Raw genomic sequence first — 17,297 nt, 5'->3', positions numbered from 1 at the left:
GAGTTGTTTTTTTAATTGTAAATTGCCCTCAGAGATAGGATTATTAGTCTTATTTTGAGGCATAAAAATAATGAGTAACTTGGCGTAGACTATAGGGCCAGTGTTAAAAGAGCTGGGATTTGAACCCAAGGCTATCTTGACACCAAAATCTGTGCTTTTAACCACTATGCTACACTGTTTCTGCATTAATTTCAGAAACAAAATCCTATTTCTATTAAGATTTTTAAAAATAAGAAACCCATACTATGTATGTACAGGGGCTGGAGAGAAAGCAAATTTCTTCTATACTATGTATTATCCTTGCCATCTGAGCTAATAATTTTAATAAGATTAACAGGAAAATCCAAGTGGAAAAGTCTTGCTTTATTTGGACAGTAGTTCCCCAAAAGAAAGTTTAATTCAGGCATGTCTAATTTTCAAATATATCTAATTTTCAAATATAGAAACTCTAAGCTAACTCCAGGGGGGCAGAAAACTAAATCTTTAACTTCAATTAATTATAATGGCAGTAATTACTTTTAAAATTCTACCCAAGTCTATGTTTCTATTGTATGAGTTTGCAAATGCAACTTTCGCTTTCAAAACAAACTTCTTCAGGCTGCCCCCAAGCTACCTAATTTTTTTTTTCATCTATCACTTTAGTTTAAATGTATTCTACAGTGGCATATAAATCAGACTTTACAAGTAAATCTGAGTTTGTCTGAATTTTAACTTAATTCATTTTTTTTAATTCAAAGATTTTATTACGAAAGTAATAAATGAATATACAGATGAGGGAAAAAGTCTTTTTTCAGGGTCTTAACCACCCAGAGATAATCACTATTCACACACTGTCATTTCTCCTCCCAGTGCTGTGTTAGCAAAAGGGCACAATAAAATAATTTTTAATCTACCAGCAAGTTCATAGGGAAGAATCTTATAGGGTCCTTTTTTTAAAATTTATTAATTAATTTATTTATTTTTGGCTGAGTTGGGTCTTTGTTGCTGCGCACAGGCTTTCTCTAGTTGCGGCGAGCGGGGCTACTCTTCATTGCGGCACGCGGGTTTCTCATTGCAGTGGCTTCTCTTGTTACAAAGCATGGGCTCTAGGCGTGCGGGCTTCAGTAGTTGCGGCACGTGGGCTCAGTAGTTGTGGCTCACGGGCTCTAGAGCACAGGCTCAGTATTTGTGGCGCACAGGCTTAGCTGCTCCACGGCATGTGGGATCTTCCCAGACCAGGGCTCGAACCCATGTCCCGTGCACTGGCAGGCGGATTCTTAACCACTGCACCACCAGGGAAGCCCTAGGGTCTCTTCTTAATGACAGACTACCCTGTAATGAAATGATACTCTCACTATCAAAGAATTTACTTTTTTTGGTACTTTTCTGGGTACACATATCCCTTGCTCATTGCCTATGAAATTACAATTGTGTGCCTAAAAACAGGAAGTTATGTATAACTGAAAGTTGGGAGGAAAAATATCCTTGTTATTGAACATCTTTTTGAATACACTGTTTAACCCTCCTATCGAGTATATTTTGAGTTAGCATAGGAAATAATTAAATCATTTTTTTGATCTTGGAGGGTCTTGCAGTGCCTGAAAATCATTCCGAACACCAATGGAAAATGTTAAGATGTGCCTTATATAAAGTAAAGGTGACTCTGCACCAGCTCCAAGACATACCCTGCCAACTGCATACTGAATAATCCTTGTTATTACTGTGTTTCGTTAGGTGCTTCTTTCTCCTAAAAGAAAACACAAAAAAAGATTTTAGTTTAGTTCTACTTAACTTTGCTTAAAGTTAAAATATAAACCCTCAGGCTGGATCCAGATGAACATATAAAAATGGTAAATTTGTCTTCCGTGACCCAGTCTCCCATTTTCTTTCTCTCCTCTATGAATTGCAACCCGTTCAAGGAATCTTTAATCAACAGGAATGTCACAGTGAACAGATACATGGAGACTGGTCCAGGTAGACAGGTCAGAAGGATTACTGCACTGGAAGGAGGAGGAGATTATAATAACAAACAACAGTAAAGTCACCATTTTTAAATGCCTCTTGGGTAACGAGCAAGAATCCGCATTGCACTGAATCCTCACTAGGAGCCTGCAAGGTAGGCACACAGAGGCTCAACCTGCGCCGTAAGCAGCAGTCCCGCAGCTCCAAGCCTGCTCAGCCTGGCTTGGGAGCCCAACCTGCCTGCAGGATGCCCTCTGGGCTCATGAAACACCCACTCCAAGAGCCAAGGAGGGCAACCTTCCCAACACACCATCCTCTAGCAGGGCAGCAGAAATCAACACCAGCACCAGAGAACACACAACACAAAACACCTCTGCATAGAGGCTTTCCATCTGATAGTAAAAAAGAAACTTTATGAACAAAGAGAACGTGAGAGGATCACTGCTATCTAAGCTCACGGCACAGTGAGGGAATACTGACTGACTGAGGCAGCCTTGCAGGCCTTTCCTCAACAATGAAATATCACACAAATAAAGTTCCAAACATTCATACTACGCCAAGGCACTTTACACAATACACTACACAGGTGAGTTCGTCCAGGTAAGCATTAAACTCAAGCTCACAGGAGCTTGGGGGAAAGGGAGTACAAAGAGGTGGGGGAAAGCAGGAAAGGTAAAAGAAAGAAGGAAAGGTGGATGTGAAACCAAGTTTATTGCTGGGAATGAGGGGATGAAAAGAGATGGAGACACTGCTACCACACAGACGAGGCCAGCAAAGCCATAGGCACAGGCCCACTTCTAGTGAGAAGTGAACCCTGGGATGCCTACCTGGTCCTTCAGCTCCAAGTGGGATACAGTAGCTCCTCCCATTACCCATGCCTGCTTCTCTCTTTCCAACAGCCAGTTTCACCCACAGTCTCTCTGGCCAAGCAGTGAGATGGTCCCGCATGGCTGAGGACTGGTTCTGAAGGCCAATGACTGGATCTGAATCCCAGCTCACCAGCCACAAGTCACTGGACCTGAGCAAAACCTGATCTCTCTGTACCATCAGTTTCCTCATTAGAAGATGTCAGTAGCAAGAGCACCTCATAGATTGTGGTGAGGATTAAATGAATTAATAAAGGTAGTGATTAAAAAAAAGCCTGGCACAGAGTAAGCATTCAGTAAATACTAGCTACCACCGCCACGATCATTGTTATACTGATGGTAATCTCCCCTACCCAAGCAGAAATACTTTTAGTCTTCCACTCTACTTCAAGAGACTGAATTTACTGAGCTATCATCTCTCTTCCGTTTTCAGAAATCTTCTACTGCTTAGTTTCCTAAAACGTATTAACTTGGAAATGGGTGCTGATAAAGAAACTAATATCTAGTTGGGTATCAAAGTCTGATGATTTTTCAATAAAGCATCCCACAAAAATCTAAGTGTTTGCTTTTCAAATGATACTAAGATGACATTCTATCAAGTCTATCCTTTTAAAAAGGACTAAATATTCCTTTATATTTTTCCTATCAAAGTAACATATTCTAATAGAAAATATGGAAAATACAGAATAGGAAGTAGAAAGAATAAAGAGGCATCCACAGTCCTACCACAAAAGATCAGCACTATTCATATTCTGGTGGTTTTTCTGCAAATGTTTATATACAGCTTCTTTATTTTGTTTTATAAAGGTGTGATCATTCTATATATAACTTTATATCTTGTATTCTGCTTTTTCCACTCGACCTATTATTTTCCTTTTAGTATTTTTGCTTCAATTATGAAAGAAACATCTATGCAGTGTAAGAAAAAAATACAATCAGAACATATATATTGGCAAAAAGAGAGGGAAGTTTTTAAAAATTATTCATCAGTCTATCCTCTGATTATCTGTTAACATTTCGGACACAGCCTTCCAAATTATTTTCTATGTATAATACATGCCAGACACAAAGGTTTTAATAAGATGGGATCACACACACATAAACTGGAGAGGTGGGGAGCAGCGTAACCATTTTCTAAGTACTTCTCTCCACAAAACAAGTTCACTTTAGAAAGTCTGGAAAATGAAGAAAAGCACCACAGATTAAAAACAGACAAACAAATAACACCTATAATTTCATCTAGGATGACCTCTCTTCAGGTTTGAGTATATATTCTTTACACCTATGCTTCTTTACAAAGCTAAGATGTTGTATATGAAGTCTTAATGACTACTTTTTCCTCTACTATAGGAGGAACATTTTTGCATGCACTAAGTTCTTCTAAATCACTATTTTTAATGACTACAGAGCTAAGATGACATCTTTTAAACCAGCAAAAGCACTAAATTAGGCCATTCTAAAGCAGTCTTCTTATTCAGCATGTGCTCACACATGCATATAGCTAGGCAGGACCTAAATGAAACAGGCCATCCAGGAGAGGGTGTTTATAATATGGAAATCCATGTTTGAGAAACAAGTACTAGTATGTGTTGCAAGAACACACCGATGTTCTCCCAGTTTACTAAAGAGAGCAGAAGCAACTGAGGCGTTCGGGTGTGGCTGGAGAAGAGGAAGGAAGTGTGGGCGGCCCTACACACATTTTGCAAGCTGCTGAAAACAGTTGTAAAACCAGCCTCTGTTAAACCTACTGTCAAGTCGGAATTCACCCTGTTACTCTTGTCAAAATTCACTTCTGGCTTTTCACTGACATCTTCACCACTGTAGTGTGGTCTGTATATCAAACAAAGGTCTCCAACTCACACCTCTCCCTAGGAGAGGTGAGGAAGAGCACACTGAGCGAAGGTGGCTCCGCGTGGATACTCATTATCAACCAATCCATGGCATGAGAAAGCCGATCACACAAAAAGGGCCATGTGCAAAAATCAGGCTACTTCTATAGCCTCTCTACACTTCGGGATATTACAAATTCCCCCCCAAACCAGACCACGAATATGCAAATACACAAAAACCTCCCAAACAAATTACATGCTTGAAAAAGAGTATCTGTGCCAGTACTCTCCCTGCAATACATACAGCTAAAAGATGAGTTTTTATAAAGCCATGCTAAAACTGTATTTAAGCTTCTTACACATGGAAATTATCTGGTATCTTCTACAAACACCAAAAAAATGAACACTGTTACTCTTACTTAGGGGAAATATCAGACTAAACGTATGTTTAGAGAAAAGCCAACTTAAGTGAAGGAACTAACACACTCTCCATGAAAATTACTGCCCTGATCTAACTGCTAAAATTTCAAAGATACCTATGACAAAAATGGTATAGGCTGGAAAGAAGACAGTAGACTCATCCTCCAGGAATATCAGCAACCTCTAGATCAAGCCAAATAAACACAACCCCAGTGGCAGTCACCACTGCTGTTCCTTTCATCCAAAGTAAACAACATTCCACATTTCTAGAACAGCACTCCTCCTCCTGGGTGTTATCAATATAAGCTATAAATCAAAGATGAAGAAACCAGGGAATTCCCTAGCAGTCCATTGGTTAGACTCTGCGCTTCCACTGCAGGGGGCGGGGGTTCAATCCCTGGTCTGGGAACTGAGAACCCACATGCTGCGGGGCGCGGCCAAAAAAAAAAAAGAAGAAGAAGAAACCACAAACAGGTCAACACATCCCAAGTTACGGAAGAATCCAGAGTTCTTCACTGGATTGGTTGAATATTACTATGTGGGTATCAGGTAGTATCAGTCTGTAGCCACTGAATGGAATCAAGATGGAAACTACAAATTAGAAGATTTCAGTCAACCATTTATTATGAGAAATGTCCCAATAGACAAAAATGTACCTCCAAATGTCTAATAAAGTATTTTTCAAGGGAAGGTAACTGCCTACTGAAGTATGTTCTGCAAGTTTTCTTCGAGGTAGTCAATTTTAATGGACTCAGGGCCACTGAGGTAACCAGGAATGCCAGGCTGAAAAGCCTGCTCCAGTCTCTCCAGGCAGTGACTGGGTTGCCAACACAGATCTATCCCTTAAAGTGTTGGTTTAAGTAATCTTTATTTCCTCTAAGTAAACAAGCTATATTCCAGGACACATCAAGGAATTTTTGAATGAATTCAGGAGTCAGGCAATCCATTAACTGATGGAAAGCAGTAGTTAGTATTTGTAGAAAGGGGTTAACACCCAAGCCACAAAACCTGGAGCAGCAGCACAGATGACAAGTTCAAATTCCTAAACAGAATTGCCTCTCATTAAAGTGATGAAAAATGTTAATAAGCATGTCACCATTTCTACCTGATGGTAAAGTGAGATTTAAAAAATTAGTATGGTGACAGCTCTGGTATAAAGTGCCCACATAATAAATAATGACTTAAGCACAAGTTGGTGTGTAGAAATTACTCCAAAATAAATAAAGCCAACCCACAATTACTCCTTTGCCAGGAAAACAGAATATAAGTTGGGAGTTATGGAGAATTTAAAAACTTAATAATCTAAATCTCTCTTCCAAAGCTTTTATTAATACTGTCAAAACGCATTTTAACTCCCTATCGTCTTTGCATCCCCCCACTGATATTGTGACAAAGATAGTCATGAAAAAGTGGTCAAAAAAGAATGCTGGAAAAGAAAAAAAATAAGTTGATCCATTAACAAAAATACTGGCACCTAACATTTCATTCACTTTGACTTAAAAGGCAGAATCATTTGGGGATTCTCTCACACTACTGGGACTGCAAATTACCTTTCTGAAAAGCAATTTGGCAATACCTGTATCAAGAGCCTTAAAATAATTAATATCCTCGATTTAATAATCTTACTACTAGATTTATGTCTTAAAGAAATAAAGACATGAACAAATATTTATATTCAACAATGTTCAGTGATATTCATATACGAGAAAAAAAAATCAGGGACTTTCCTGGCTGTCCAGTGGTTAAGACTCCGCGCCCCTAATGCAGGGGGTATGGGTTCGAATCCTGGTCAGGGAACTAACCCCACATGCCGCACGGTGTGGCCAAAAAAAAAAAAAAAAAAAGTATATCTATCTATCTATCTCAGAAATAACCGAAAGGTCTACAATAAGGAAATGGTATACCTAACGTTAACACTATGCTGCTATATTTTTAAGCTATTTAATCTCATGGGAAATTGTCACAATAAAATATTAAGTAAAAAAATTCACACATCAAATTTCATGGCATAGGATCCCAATTTCTTTAAAAGCATATAATTTGTCTGCATATATACTAAAAATACGAAAATGTTAATTGGTAAAATTGTAGTTTTCTTTCTCTTTATGCTTTTCTGTTCTTTTCAAATTTTTCACAGCAGATGTGTGCTACCTTTTGATCTAGGAAAGGCAGACGTTATTAAAATTTTGAATTTCTGTACATAATTATTCATTCAATTCACTTTTCCATTGAGATCTATAAAGTAAACCAATTTCCCTGAAAATATACATACATATTTATGTAATCTTAACAAACAAAACATATTCAATGAAATATTCTACCTCCCTTGAGGGACAAAGTATGCAATTTCTTCAGGCTGAGGAAGGAACAGGAACACTGAGTCTGTTTTTATTAGCAAACATTTGAGCCCTAATTGTGTAGAACACAACACAGTCCCTGTCCTTTAGAATCTTGCAAATAAGTTATCTACATATAAAAAGACAATCAATTATACAAGTTAACCTCAGTGAGTTCCGTCAAAGGAAGAACAGAGGATACCAAAGGCAGGATCCCCAAGGACGGGGCAACACACAGATCAGGCCTTACCCTTCACGGGGAGCAGTGGGACACCACTCCTGACAGTGGGGGAAACAGGTAGCAGAGTGCATATGGCTTCCGAAAGGAGAATGCCAATGTGCGTGAAGTTAGGCCGTGGGGTAGAAGTGAGATAAGTTTAATAGGGTTAGGAAGGCTGATCTTGAAAACTACCTAGTGGCTCACCATTTAGGGAACTGTGATGAACTCTTAGCTTCTCAAAATCAATGGAAAACTTGCTAGACTAAATAATTCACGACATATCTATCTTTGAATTATACTTAAGGTTAATTAAAGTGCCATTAAAGAGTTAAAAATGCACAGAAGCAGCTACACATCACAGAGCTGATATGAGGCCTCAAAAGAAGAGAAAAACTCTAGGTTTTAACATGCGAGCGACATAATAAGGTCATCAGAAAATTTAAACCAATTTAAAAACACTGTTCACTTTAAAGTTCCATAAACACCAATTTTTGTCTTGACTTATTAGATCTCTCTCATTATTACCCATACGACTTTCCTAAAAATCTATTACTAACCTAAATAGGTTTATATAGAAATGAGTTCTTATAGCAAAACTACAGTTGACCTTTCTTTTCATTGTCTCTTTTCAAGTTTTAAAAATGTCTTCTACTGCCACAACTGCCCACTGTTTTCTTTTAATGAAGGTTTCAAAAAGAGTAAACAATTCAACTACTGGGCATCTATGTATGCACTGGATTCTTTTTTTTTTTTTTTTGCTTGCGGTACGCGGGCCTCTCACTGCTGTGGCCTCTCCCGTCACAGAGCACAGGCTCCGGACGTGCAGGCCCAGCGGCCATGGCTCACGGGCCCAGCCACTCCGCGGCATGTGGGATCCTCCCAGACCGGGGCACGAACCCATGTCCCCTGCATCAGCAGGTGGACTCTCAACCACTGCCGCCACCAGGGAAGCCCGTGCACTGGATTCTTTACATATGTTATATAATTTATTCCTCACAACCAAGAATACAATGGAAATATCATACCCATTTAACAGATGAGAAAGCAGGGTCAAATAGGATTAAGGACTTCCTATGCCCCAGTCCTGTGCCCAAGTAAGAGCTACCTAAATTGACTCCTGGGCCCTGCCTTTTTTCCTGAAATAATACAATACCTCCCCCTTTGACATACGCCTTTCTAATTCCCAGGGAAACAACGGCCCTAAAATAAATCTATTTTGACTTTTCTGTCTTTCCTCCAATTCTGACATGCCATGTGAGTTACCTGACCCAGCAATCAACTAAAAAGAGGAAATTCCCTAATGCCACCAAAGTGCCAAAGACTCACCTAATAAACATTATTCATTAATAATTCCAGGGACTTCCCTGGTGGTCCAGTGGCAAAGACTACACACTCCCAATGCGGGGGGCCCAGGTTCAATCCCTGGTCAGGGAACTAGATCCCACATGCTGCAACTAAAGATCCCGCATGCCGCAACTGAGACCCGGTGCAGCCCAATAAATAAATAAATATTAAAAAAAAAAAGATTCACATAACTTGTAACAGAAAGTTTTGCAAAATAAAACTTTTTTTAAAAAGTTAAATAAATAAATAAATAATTCCATTAAAAACTTTTTGAAATGTTTGCAAACTGCTCTTTGAGAAAGGAAATTGCAGGCAAATAGCCATTCAAAAGACAGACAGGTAATTATTGGTCATCTAAAAATTGAATGGCACCTTGAAAATAACTTCACCTTTAGAGTTTGCATACAATTTTGTTATGGCAAGAGTCCTCCCCAGTGGCACAGAACAGCCAACACCAAGCAAGTAATTTAAGTACAATTTAGGAAGATTATATTTTCTGCTTTAAAAAATTTGGGACTTCCCTGGTGGCGCGGTGGTTAAGAATCCACCTGCCAATGCAGGGGACATGGGTTCAAGCCCTGGTCCTGGAAAATCCCACATGCCGCGGAGCAACTAAGCCCATGCGCCACAACTACTGAGCCTGTGCTCTAGAGCCCGCGAACCACAACTACTGAGCCCACGTGCCACAATTACTGAAGCCTACGTACCTAGAGCCCGTGCTCCGCAACAAGAGAAGCCACTGCAATGAGCAGCCCGCGCACTGCAACGAAGAGTAGCCCCTGCTCGCCGCAACTAGAGAAAGCCCGCACACAGCAACGAAGACCCAAAGCAGCCAAAATTAAACAAATTTATTTTTTAAAAAAAGTTTTATCCTTACCAAAGCTGCAATTTTAATGTACTTTTGCATATTACATTCTCTCCATTTGCTTCAGAAAGGATAAAATCAAGCCTTGAAATTGTAGATTGAATATTCTCATTCTAAATGTCTTCTGTAGTACTCGTAATGCTTTATACCAATAAAGAGAGAACTGTTTAACCTGTAGAATATGAGGTAAAACACAAAGCTAAACTCTAAAATTCAACTGCTCTACTTCTATCCACTGCTAAAAAAAAGTCTGTATGATATTTGGACTGTTTTAAAGAGATCCATAAATATGGCACACTATAGCTTCATAATTTGTCTAACGAATATTTGTTAGTATAATGTCCTAAATTTAAAATGAACTTTACCTACATAAGTTACACTGTAAGAGTGAAACCTACATTACCTAAAATATAATCTCTTTAATATAAAAGAAGCAACGTGGCTAAATATCAAACCCAGTTAGATACATTATTCAAACATTTTCCCCTAGCTATGCAATATGAAGACAATATAATGACCTAAGAGGTGTGTCTGCACATAGAAGGGGAGGGAATATCAGAGAAAAGCTGGGACAGCAACCTAAGAGTCACATTTCAAAGTACCACAGAGTCAACTTTTATTATCTTCACCACAGAGGCACACTTAAAAAATGATCAAAATTCATTTATTCAGCAAATATGAGGAGCAGCACCTTAGCACAAAAGAGTACCACACAGGGCTTCCCTGGTGGCGCAGTGGTTGACAGTCCACCTGCCGATGCAGGGGACACGGGTTCGTGCCCGGGTCCGGGAAGATCCCACATGCCACAGAGCGACTGGGCCTGTAAGCCATGGCCGCTGAGCCTGTGCGTCCGGAGCCTGTGCTCCGCAACGGGAGAGGCCACAACAGTGAGAGGCCCGTGTACTGCAAAAAAAAAAAAAAAAAAAGAGTACCACAGGACATGGAGCCCAACAAATGACTCAACTTCTGCCAACAGGCATGTCTTTTTCTATAAAACAAAGATAATCACCACCTTGGACAGTTATTATGAAATCAAAAGGCAATAATACATATTACCAAGTTGTGAGTGGGATCAGAATCACCCCAGGATTTTTTTCCCCAACTTTTCACAAATGGCTTCCCTCTCAGGAGAGTCTGATATTTTAGAGGGGTTGTATACTTACTTCCTCATCTTAGTTTGACATCAGTACCCTCACCCCTTATTGGCCCAAGAAACTGCCCCTAAATACCTGTACTGGCTATAATAGGAAGGCCGCTGCCCCACATTATTTACACCTCTCAAAGGGACAAGGAGGCTGGAAGAGGTGTTCTTTCCCCTAAATCTGCCTTCAGGAGTTCACAGGAGGCATCTCAGAGAAATTAATTTTTTTGTTTGAGCTAAGAACTGAAATTGGTCATGGTGGGAAAGAGGCCTTAGTGTGATTGGGACAGCAATAGATGCAGAGCAGAGTTTAAGAGACAAGGTCAGACAGGTAGGTAAGGGCCAGATACCCAAAGGTCCTTGTATCCTATGCACATCAGTTGACATTCCTCACATCTGGCTAGCCCTCAACCATGCTTCAGGGCCCAGCATAAAGGTCACCTTCCTGACCGTATCCTCTCCCTCCCCTCCCACACTCCTGCACACCAGCTCCCCACACCCTCTCACAGCACCAGGCCCTTTTCCATTATGGCCCTTATCACAATTGTGGTTATATAATTATTTGTGTGATTATGTGATTAATAATCTGTGTCCCCCACTAGACTACATGATAAATTCAGCCCGTCTGTTTTATTCAGCTCTCCATCCCAGGGCCCGCCAAGTATAGCATCTGCCCAAAATATCCAGGTATACTTTATTAAATGGACAAATGAAAGCTGGCCCTAAGAAGCCAAGGAAGAATCCTGAGCAGGGGAACGGCAATCAGAGATGACAGTTAAACAAACCACTCTGGCAGCAAAGTGAAGATCAGATTGGAAGGGCAAGACTAGAGCTTGGACACAGGTAAGGAGACTAGTGAAAATGTCTCCAGATAAATGATTAAAGACTTAAAAATGAGGGCAGCCTGTACCTGGGCGGTGATGGCGAGGATGTAATGGAGGAGACACGTTTAGCAAGTAGAATACAGGAACTCAATGCACAGGGGGCAAAGCAAAGAGGGCAATCTAGAATGACTAGTGGAGAGTGGTAGCAGGTGGGGTCATTTACTCAAGGAATTCAGGACAGGAACAAACATTTCTTGAGCATCTACTGCATGGCAGTGTAGAGTGGAAGATTTGCTTCTAGCTCTGGAATTCTATGAATGAAGAGCAATTTCAATCCAACTCATCTGGATAAAATGGGTATGGTTTCCACTAATGGGCAACAAACTAAAGTTCAGATTTTTGAAGTTTCTTCGCCAGGACACTTCTTGGGTACACTGACTATGTGTGAAGCATTACACTGGTCTGGGGATATAGAAATCAAAGAAGGGGTCTCTGGCTCCGAGGAGCTGACAGTCTTCTGGATTTGAGAGAGGTAACTGCACGTCAACAACTGAGAAACTGAGGCCCACTGAGGCTACGATTTGAGCAGTTACATGTCCTGTAACCTACATTTCTGGAGCCCTGATTTCATAATCAACATCACATTTCAGGCCAACATGTAGCTGAGGGGTTATGTGTTTAGACAGTCAGACAGACACCCCTCCCCCCAATCTTGCTGTGAGCCTGGAGACACTCCAGAACTTAAACCATCATGGTGCATGGGCAGCCAATGCCCTCCAACTCTGAAGTAACTGCTAAAGTCACATGGCAGCAGTCTGGGGAATAGGACACAACAAGGAAGGAGAGAAAGGCCTTCTTTGTCAGGAAAGAGCCTACCTGAGCAGAGGCCAAACGCTGGAGGTGCCAAAGCAGAATCTCAGGAGGCTCTGGAAGTAACAGCAGAGAAATAAATGTTCAGGAAAGCTAGAGCAGGAATCCTCTTTAGTCAGGTTCCTCCCCTACCACCAGCAAGAAATGGTTTCCCACGGGATCTAAGGCCTCAACCCAAAGCAGATACACGGAAAAACAAGATAAGGAAATAATCCGCAGTGTGAATAATGCAACTCCAGATCATCCAGAACAGACAACACATTTCCAGTGCTCACTTGTGAGGCCATTAAGTCCGAGAGATTGTACACCAGCTCTTCCCAAACTAAAACAAAATAAAACATGTCCCCCTCCATCCCCAAAGGTACTGCCCCACTCCTCCCCCTTCCTTTCCACAGTCTTAAAAAAATCAAAAACAGCTGCACCCTGTCTCTACTTCCTCAACTCCCTTTCACCCACTTGGATCTAAGTTCTTCCTCCACCACCTGACCTTGTCTTTTCCCCCTCCCTGAACCCCTGGAGCCCTTTGCCCTTTTCTCTGCCTGGGAACTCTACCCATCCTTCAAGACTGGTTCAACCATCACCTTCTCTGTGAAGCATTCCCAAGTCAGACTGTTCCTTGCCCAGGGGTCCTGCCTATGTCTCACCACAGCATTTGATCCTACTGTTATTGTTTACCTTGGTGTAAATATAATTTATAATAGCTTGGGACTTCCCTGGTGGCGCGGTGGTTAAGATTCCGCCTGCCAATGCAGGGGACACGGGTTCGAGCCCTGATCCGGGAAGATCCTACATGCCGCGGAGCAACTAAGCCCGTGCACCACAACTACTGAGTCTGCACTCTAGAGCCCGCGAGCCACAACTACTGAGCCCACGTGCCACAACTACTGAAGCCTGCACACCTAGAGCCCGTGCTCCGCAACAAGAGAAGCCACTGCAGTGAGAAGCCCGCGTACTGCAACGAAGAGTCTCCAATCACTGCAACGAAGACCCAACGCAGCCTTTTATTTATTTTTATAAATAAATAAGTAAATAAATAAAACAAAAAAATACAATAGCCTGTAAAGGCAGGAACTAATTTTTATTCACTTTTCTACTGCTATCCTCTAACCCAGGGCCCCAAAAGTAGACAAAGGCTCCATGAATAAATGATCATAGGCTAGTTTACCTTCAAAACTGCTACAAACCACTCAACTTTTCCACCTAACTTGCTCTAAGAGCTGACCAGCACATACATGCACACTGGGAAGTATCCATATTCTAAATAATTAGTTTTCTTATAAAAGCATCTTAGCTAAAAATTCTACCTCTTGGTTGTTAGGCAAATAGCTGGCATGCAGTAAAATCAAGTCTTCAGAGTTCCTCACATCTATGTTTTTAATTCCTAAAATTCTGACCATGTGGAAAGTGTACTTGTACCCTTTTCTTCCTGGGCTGTGTAATGAGTTCTTAGGCTCAGACAAGCTGCTACAGGGAAGAAATCAAGCCTTATTTATACCAGTGCTTAGAACCTGGGCTGCTCAATATCTCCAAAATAAAGTTTTTTTCTATTTGGTTTCACTTTCTATATGAAACATCCATAGCAAAGTTTAGACCAATAGTATTTCCTGCGCCCAGTAAAAATATCTGAAAGCCCTTCACTTTTTTTTTTTTTTTAGATGTTGAGGGTAGGAGTTTATTAATTAATTCATTTATTTTTGCTGTGTTGGGTCTTCGTTTCTGTGCGAGGGCTTTCTCTAGTTGTGGCAAGCGGGGGCCACTCTTCATCGTGGTGCGCGGGCCGCTCACTATCGCGGCCTTTTTGCGGAGCACAGGCTCCAGACGCGCAGGCTCAGTAGTTGTGGCTCACGGGCCTAGTTGCTCCGCGGCATGTGGGATCCTCCCAGACCACGGCTCGAACCCGTGTCCCCTGCATTAGCAGGCAGATTCTCAACCACTGCGCCACAAGGGAAGCCCAAGCCCTTCACTTTTAATAAGGACATTTGAAAGCCTTCATTTTAGGATTATGGGATTACATTTGACCCATAAAGGCTCAATCTATACTTCTGTTCTAGAATAATAAAAATTACATAACTTCTGAGTCCTTGTATGTTTTATACAAATGGATCTTACTGCAATAATACAGAAAAACTTACTAAAAATAGTAAAAAAAAATTAATACGGTGAGAGTAACTTTTCTGCACAGAAGAAAATAAAAACTGTGCAAATTTAAAAAACAGAAAGGTGTCAAAATTCCCTACATGGAAAGCCTTAAAGATGGAGTATTAAGAAAAGTTAACACAGTGCACCTGATTTTCAATTACTATACTGCTTCAATAAGTGACCTTGGGAATGTCATTTCTCTCATTTCTAGTTCTGTAAAATGGGAATGTCATGTTTTCCTAATAGAGACAATTAGATAGTCAAAAGAATCAACATGATTTTTTTTTTAAACTTGTCTAATTAGTATGCGTTAATCACCACTAGTACAGAACATTTCTCTCCAGGAATCCAATTCCAAGAGAAATATTTAAGCAGACGGTGAAGACAGATTTCCTTCAGGGAATGATTTTATAAATCTGGAGAGCCATATAACAAGATTATAAATTAACAAATTGATTACATAAGCCTTGACAACCCCAGACGTTAAAGTACACAGATATACATTCTGATAAATTAGACTGATTTGGGACTAGCACCCCAACCCCATACAAGGAACCCAAACTGAGGCAACTGATGCTTGATAGGAATCAGGTGGAATCTGATCAGTATGCAGACATTTGCAGTTCCATCACCTGCTAGCCATGCTTCACCTTTCACCATAAAACGTGAAACGCATTAAGTCAGCTTTACCACCTGCTCCTAAAACTGTGGAAATGTACTCAATTAAATGGAAGGGGAAAAAAGTAACTTGACAGTGTGAAAAATCCGATATCCTCAGACGTCTATAGGTTGAAGAACCCTACTGCTAAATCCCTCCTCTCCCCTCCAAATACTGGACTTGAACCGAATTCCCTATGAAGCTATTGAATTTTATCTGATGCAACTGTTGGAACAGCACAGCTCCAGGAACCCCCCCCCCGCCCGCCCTCCAGGATAAAAGGCTGTCACTTTCCTGGATCCCAAGTCCAAGTAAAAGGCAGGAAGGTTTCTGTAAAACGGTCCAGAAAGATATCAACAGGCGATGACCATGGAAAAGAACGGAGGTTTTCCAATCTGAAAAATTCTAGCTGTCCCTCGGGAACGGCACTGCTCCTCCTTCCTTACCCCGATGCCCTTTCTCTACAGACAACAATATCCCCATTCTATTTTACGGCTGCAGTTTTAGCAAGGAACCCCCCTGCTACGCCAGATTTCCAGATTCTTTTGAAAAAGGAAAACACCTTTGGTGAAGAATACACACCGCACAAGAAAACCTGGGAGCGGAGCCCCGCGGGCGCCGCACTCGGCCCGCTCCGGGGCGGGGCGCGGGGATGCGGGCGCCTCCCGAGGTGCCGCAATCCCGCCGCGGCCGCAAGGGCAGGGCCTCCGGGCGCCCGCGGCCAGCCGCCGCAGTGCCGGCTCCCATCCGGGCCCCGCCGCCGCCCGCCGCCGCCCGCCGCCAGGCCGCGCCGCCGCCGCGCGGGGTCGGGGCCGCAGCAGCCAGGTCCCCGCGTCCTCCCGGGCGCGCGGCGCGGGCAGCGCGGAGCGCGCAACTTACTTTCCGCCTGCGGCGGGAGCCCGGCTCCGGCGCCCGGCAACGGCGGAGGCGACTAGGCGGCGGAGGCCGGCCCCACCCCCGCCCACGGCCGCCGCGCCCGGCCGCGCTCCACGCTCGCCCCTACCTCAGCCAGCAGGCGGGCGTCCGTCCGCAGCGGCCGCGGCGCCGACAACTCCCTCCCGGCCGCCGAATCCCCGCACCCAGCGCTAATCATAATACCGAACAGGCGGCCGTCCGCGGGGAGGGGGTGGGGACCAACTTGCGCCTGCGCGGGGCGCGCGTCACTGTGATGTAAGCGCCGGGGCGGGGCCGCGGGGAGGGAGGGACGGGGCGGGGCCGCGGGGAGGGAGGGAGGGACGGGGCGCACCTGCGGGCTCCGGCGCGCGGGCTACTGGAGGGCATCCTGGCATCATCCCGACCCCAGCGAGTCTGGGCTGCGGCTGGCGGTAGGAAGCGGGCGAGGTGCCCGAACAGAAGGGATGATGAAGGAGGAAGCACTAGGGACATGAGACAATGGCCCAGAAAAGTAGCGCGAGCCGTCGGGGGAAATCGGAGGGAAGGGATCGCGTCCTCACCAGACTCTGGGTCCTGGGACGCGAGGCCGAGGGCGCCAGGCGCTTTACCCTTTTAAAGTTTCCCCCCATCTCCCGCCCAGGTTTAAGCAAGGAAAGGGAAAAAATTCAATATACATTCACGTATACACATACATATTCTTTACAGTTTCTTCTCTTTGGGAACCCAATTTGAAGGAATTTTGTTGATTTTGTTGCCATTTTTAAAAAAGAGAAAAAGCCCAGCATCCGAATGCAGCGCTGGCTTTAAAGGTCAGCGGGAGACCCTTGCTTGGCCAGGCTGCCTCCTCTGGAAAAGCGTGGAAAAGCGAAAGGTCGTGGGAAGTATTAAAGCATGTGAAGTCAGGGATTCAGAACACTCCAGGCATTAACTGTGCACTGGATGGTTCAGCG

General features: G+C 42.9%; 1 protein-coding gene across 4 annotated transcripts in view; it reads right to left on the bottom strand.

Annotated features, from left to right (window-relative positions):
• Window positions 1-16,576, bottom strand: part of SNRK (SNF related kinase) — a 63,051-nt gene extending 46,475 nt beyond the window's left edge. Inside the window, exons 1-3 of one of the 4 annotated variants that reach the window (XM_082639729.1) lie at window positions 16,457-16,576; window positions 12,663-12,712; window positions 1,665-1,726 (exon numbers count right to left, since the gene is read on the bottom strand). In XM_082639729.1, coding sequence (XP_082495855.1) covers window positions 1,665-1,726; window positions 12,663-12,712; window positions 16,457-16,546 — 202 coding nt within the window. In that variant the 5' untranslated portion in view covers window positions 16,547-16,576. Of the gene's footprint in view, window positions 1-1,664; window positions 1,727-12,662; window positions 12,713-16,332; window positions 16,359-16,456 lie in introns of those variants that run through there. The other 3 variants (XM_082639730.1, XM_082639732.1, XM_082639731.1) reach the window with 3 other exon arrangements.
• Between the last annotated feature and the right edge of the window lie 721 nt (window positions 16,577-17,297).

Source organism: Mesoplodon mirus (assembly GCF_964341445.2).
Source record: "Mesoplodon mirus genome assembly, chromosome: 12".
Classification (NCBI taxonomy): Eukaryota; Metazoa; Chordata; class Mammalia; order Artiodactyla; family Ziphiidae; genus Mesoplodon; species Mesoplodon mirus.
This window is presented reverse-complemented; position numbering and strand designations above follow the sequence as displayed.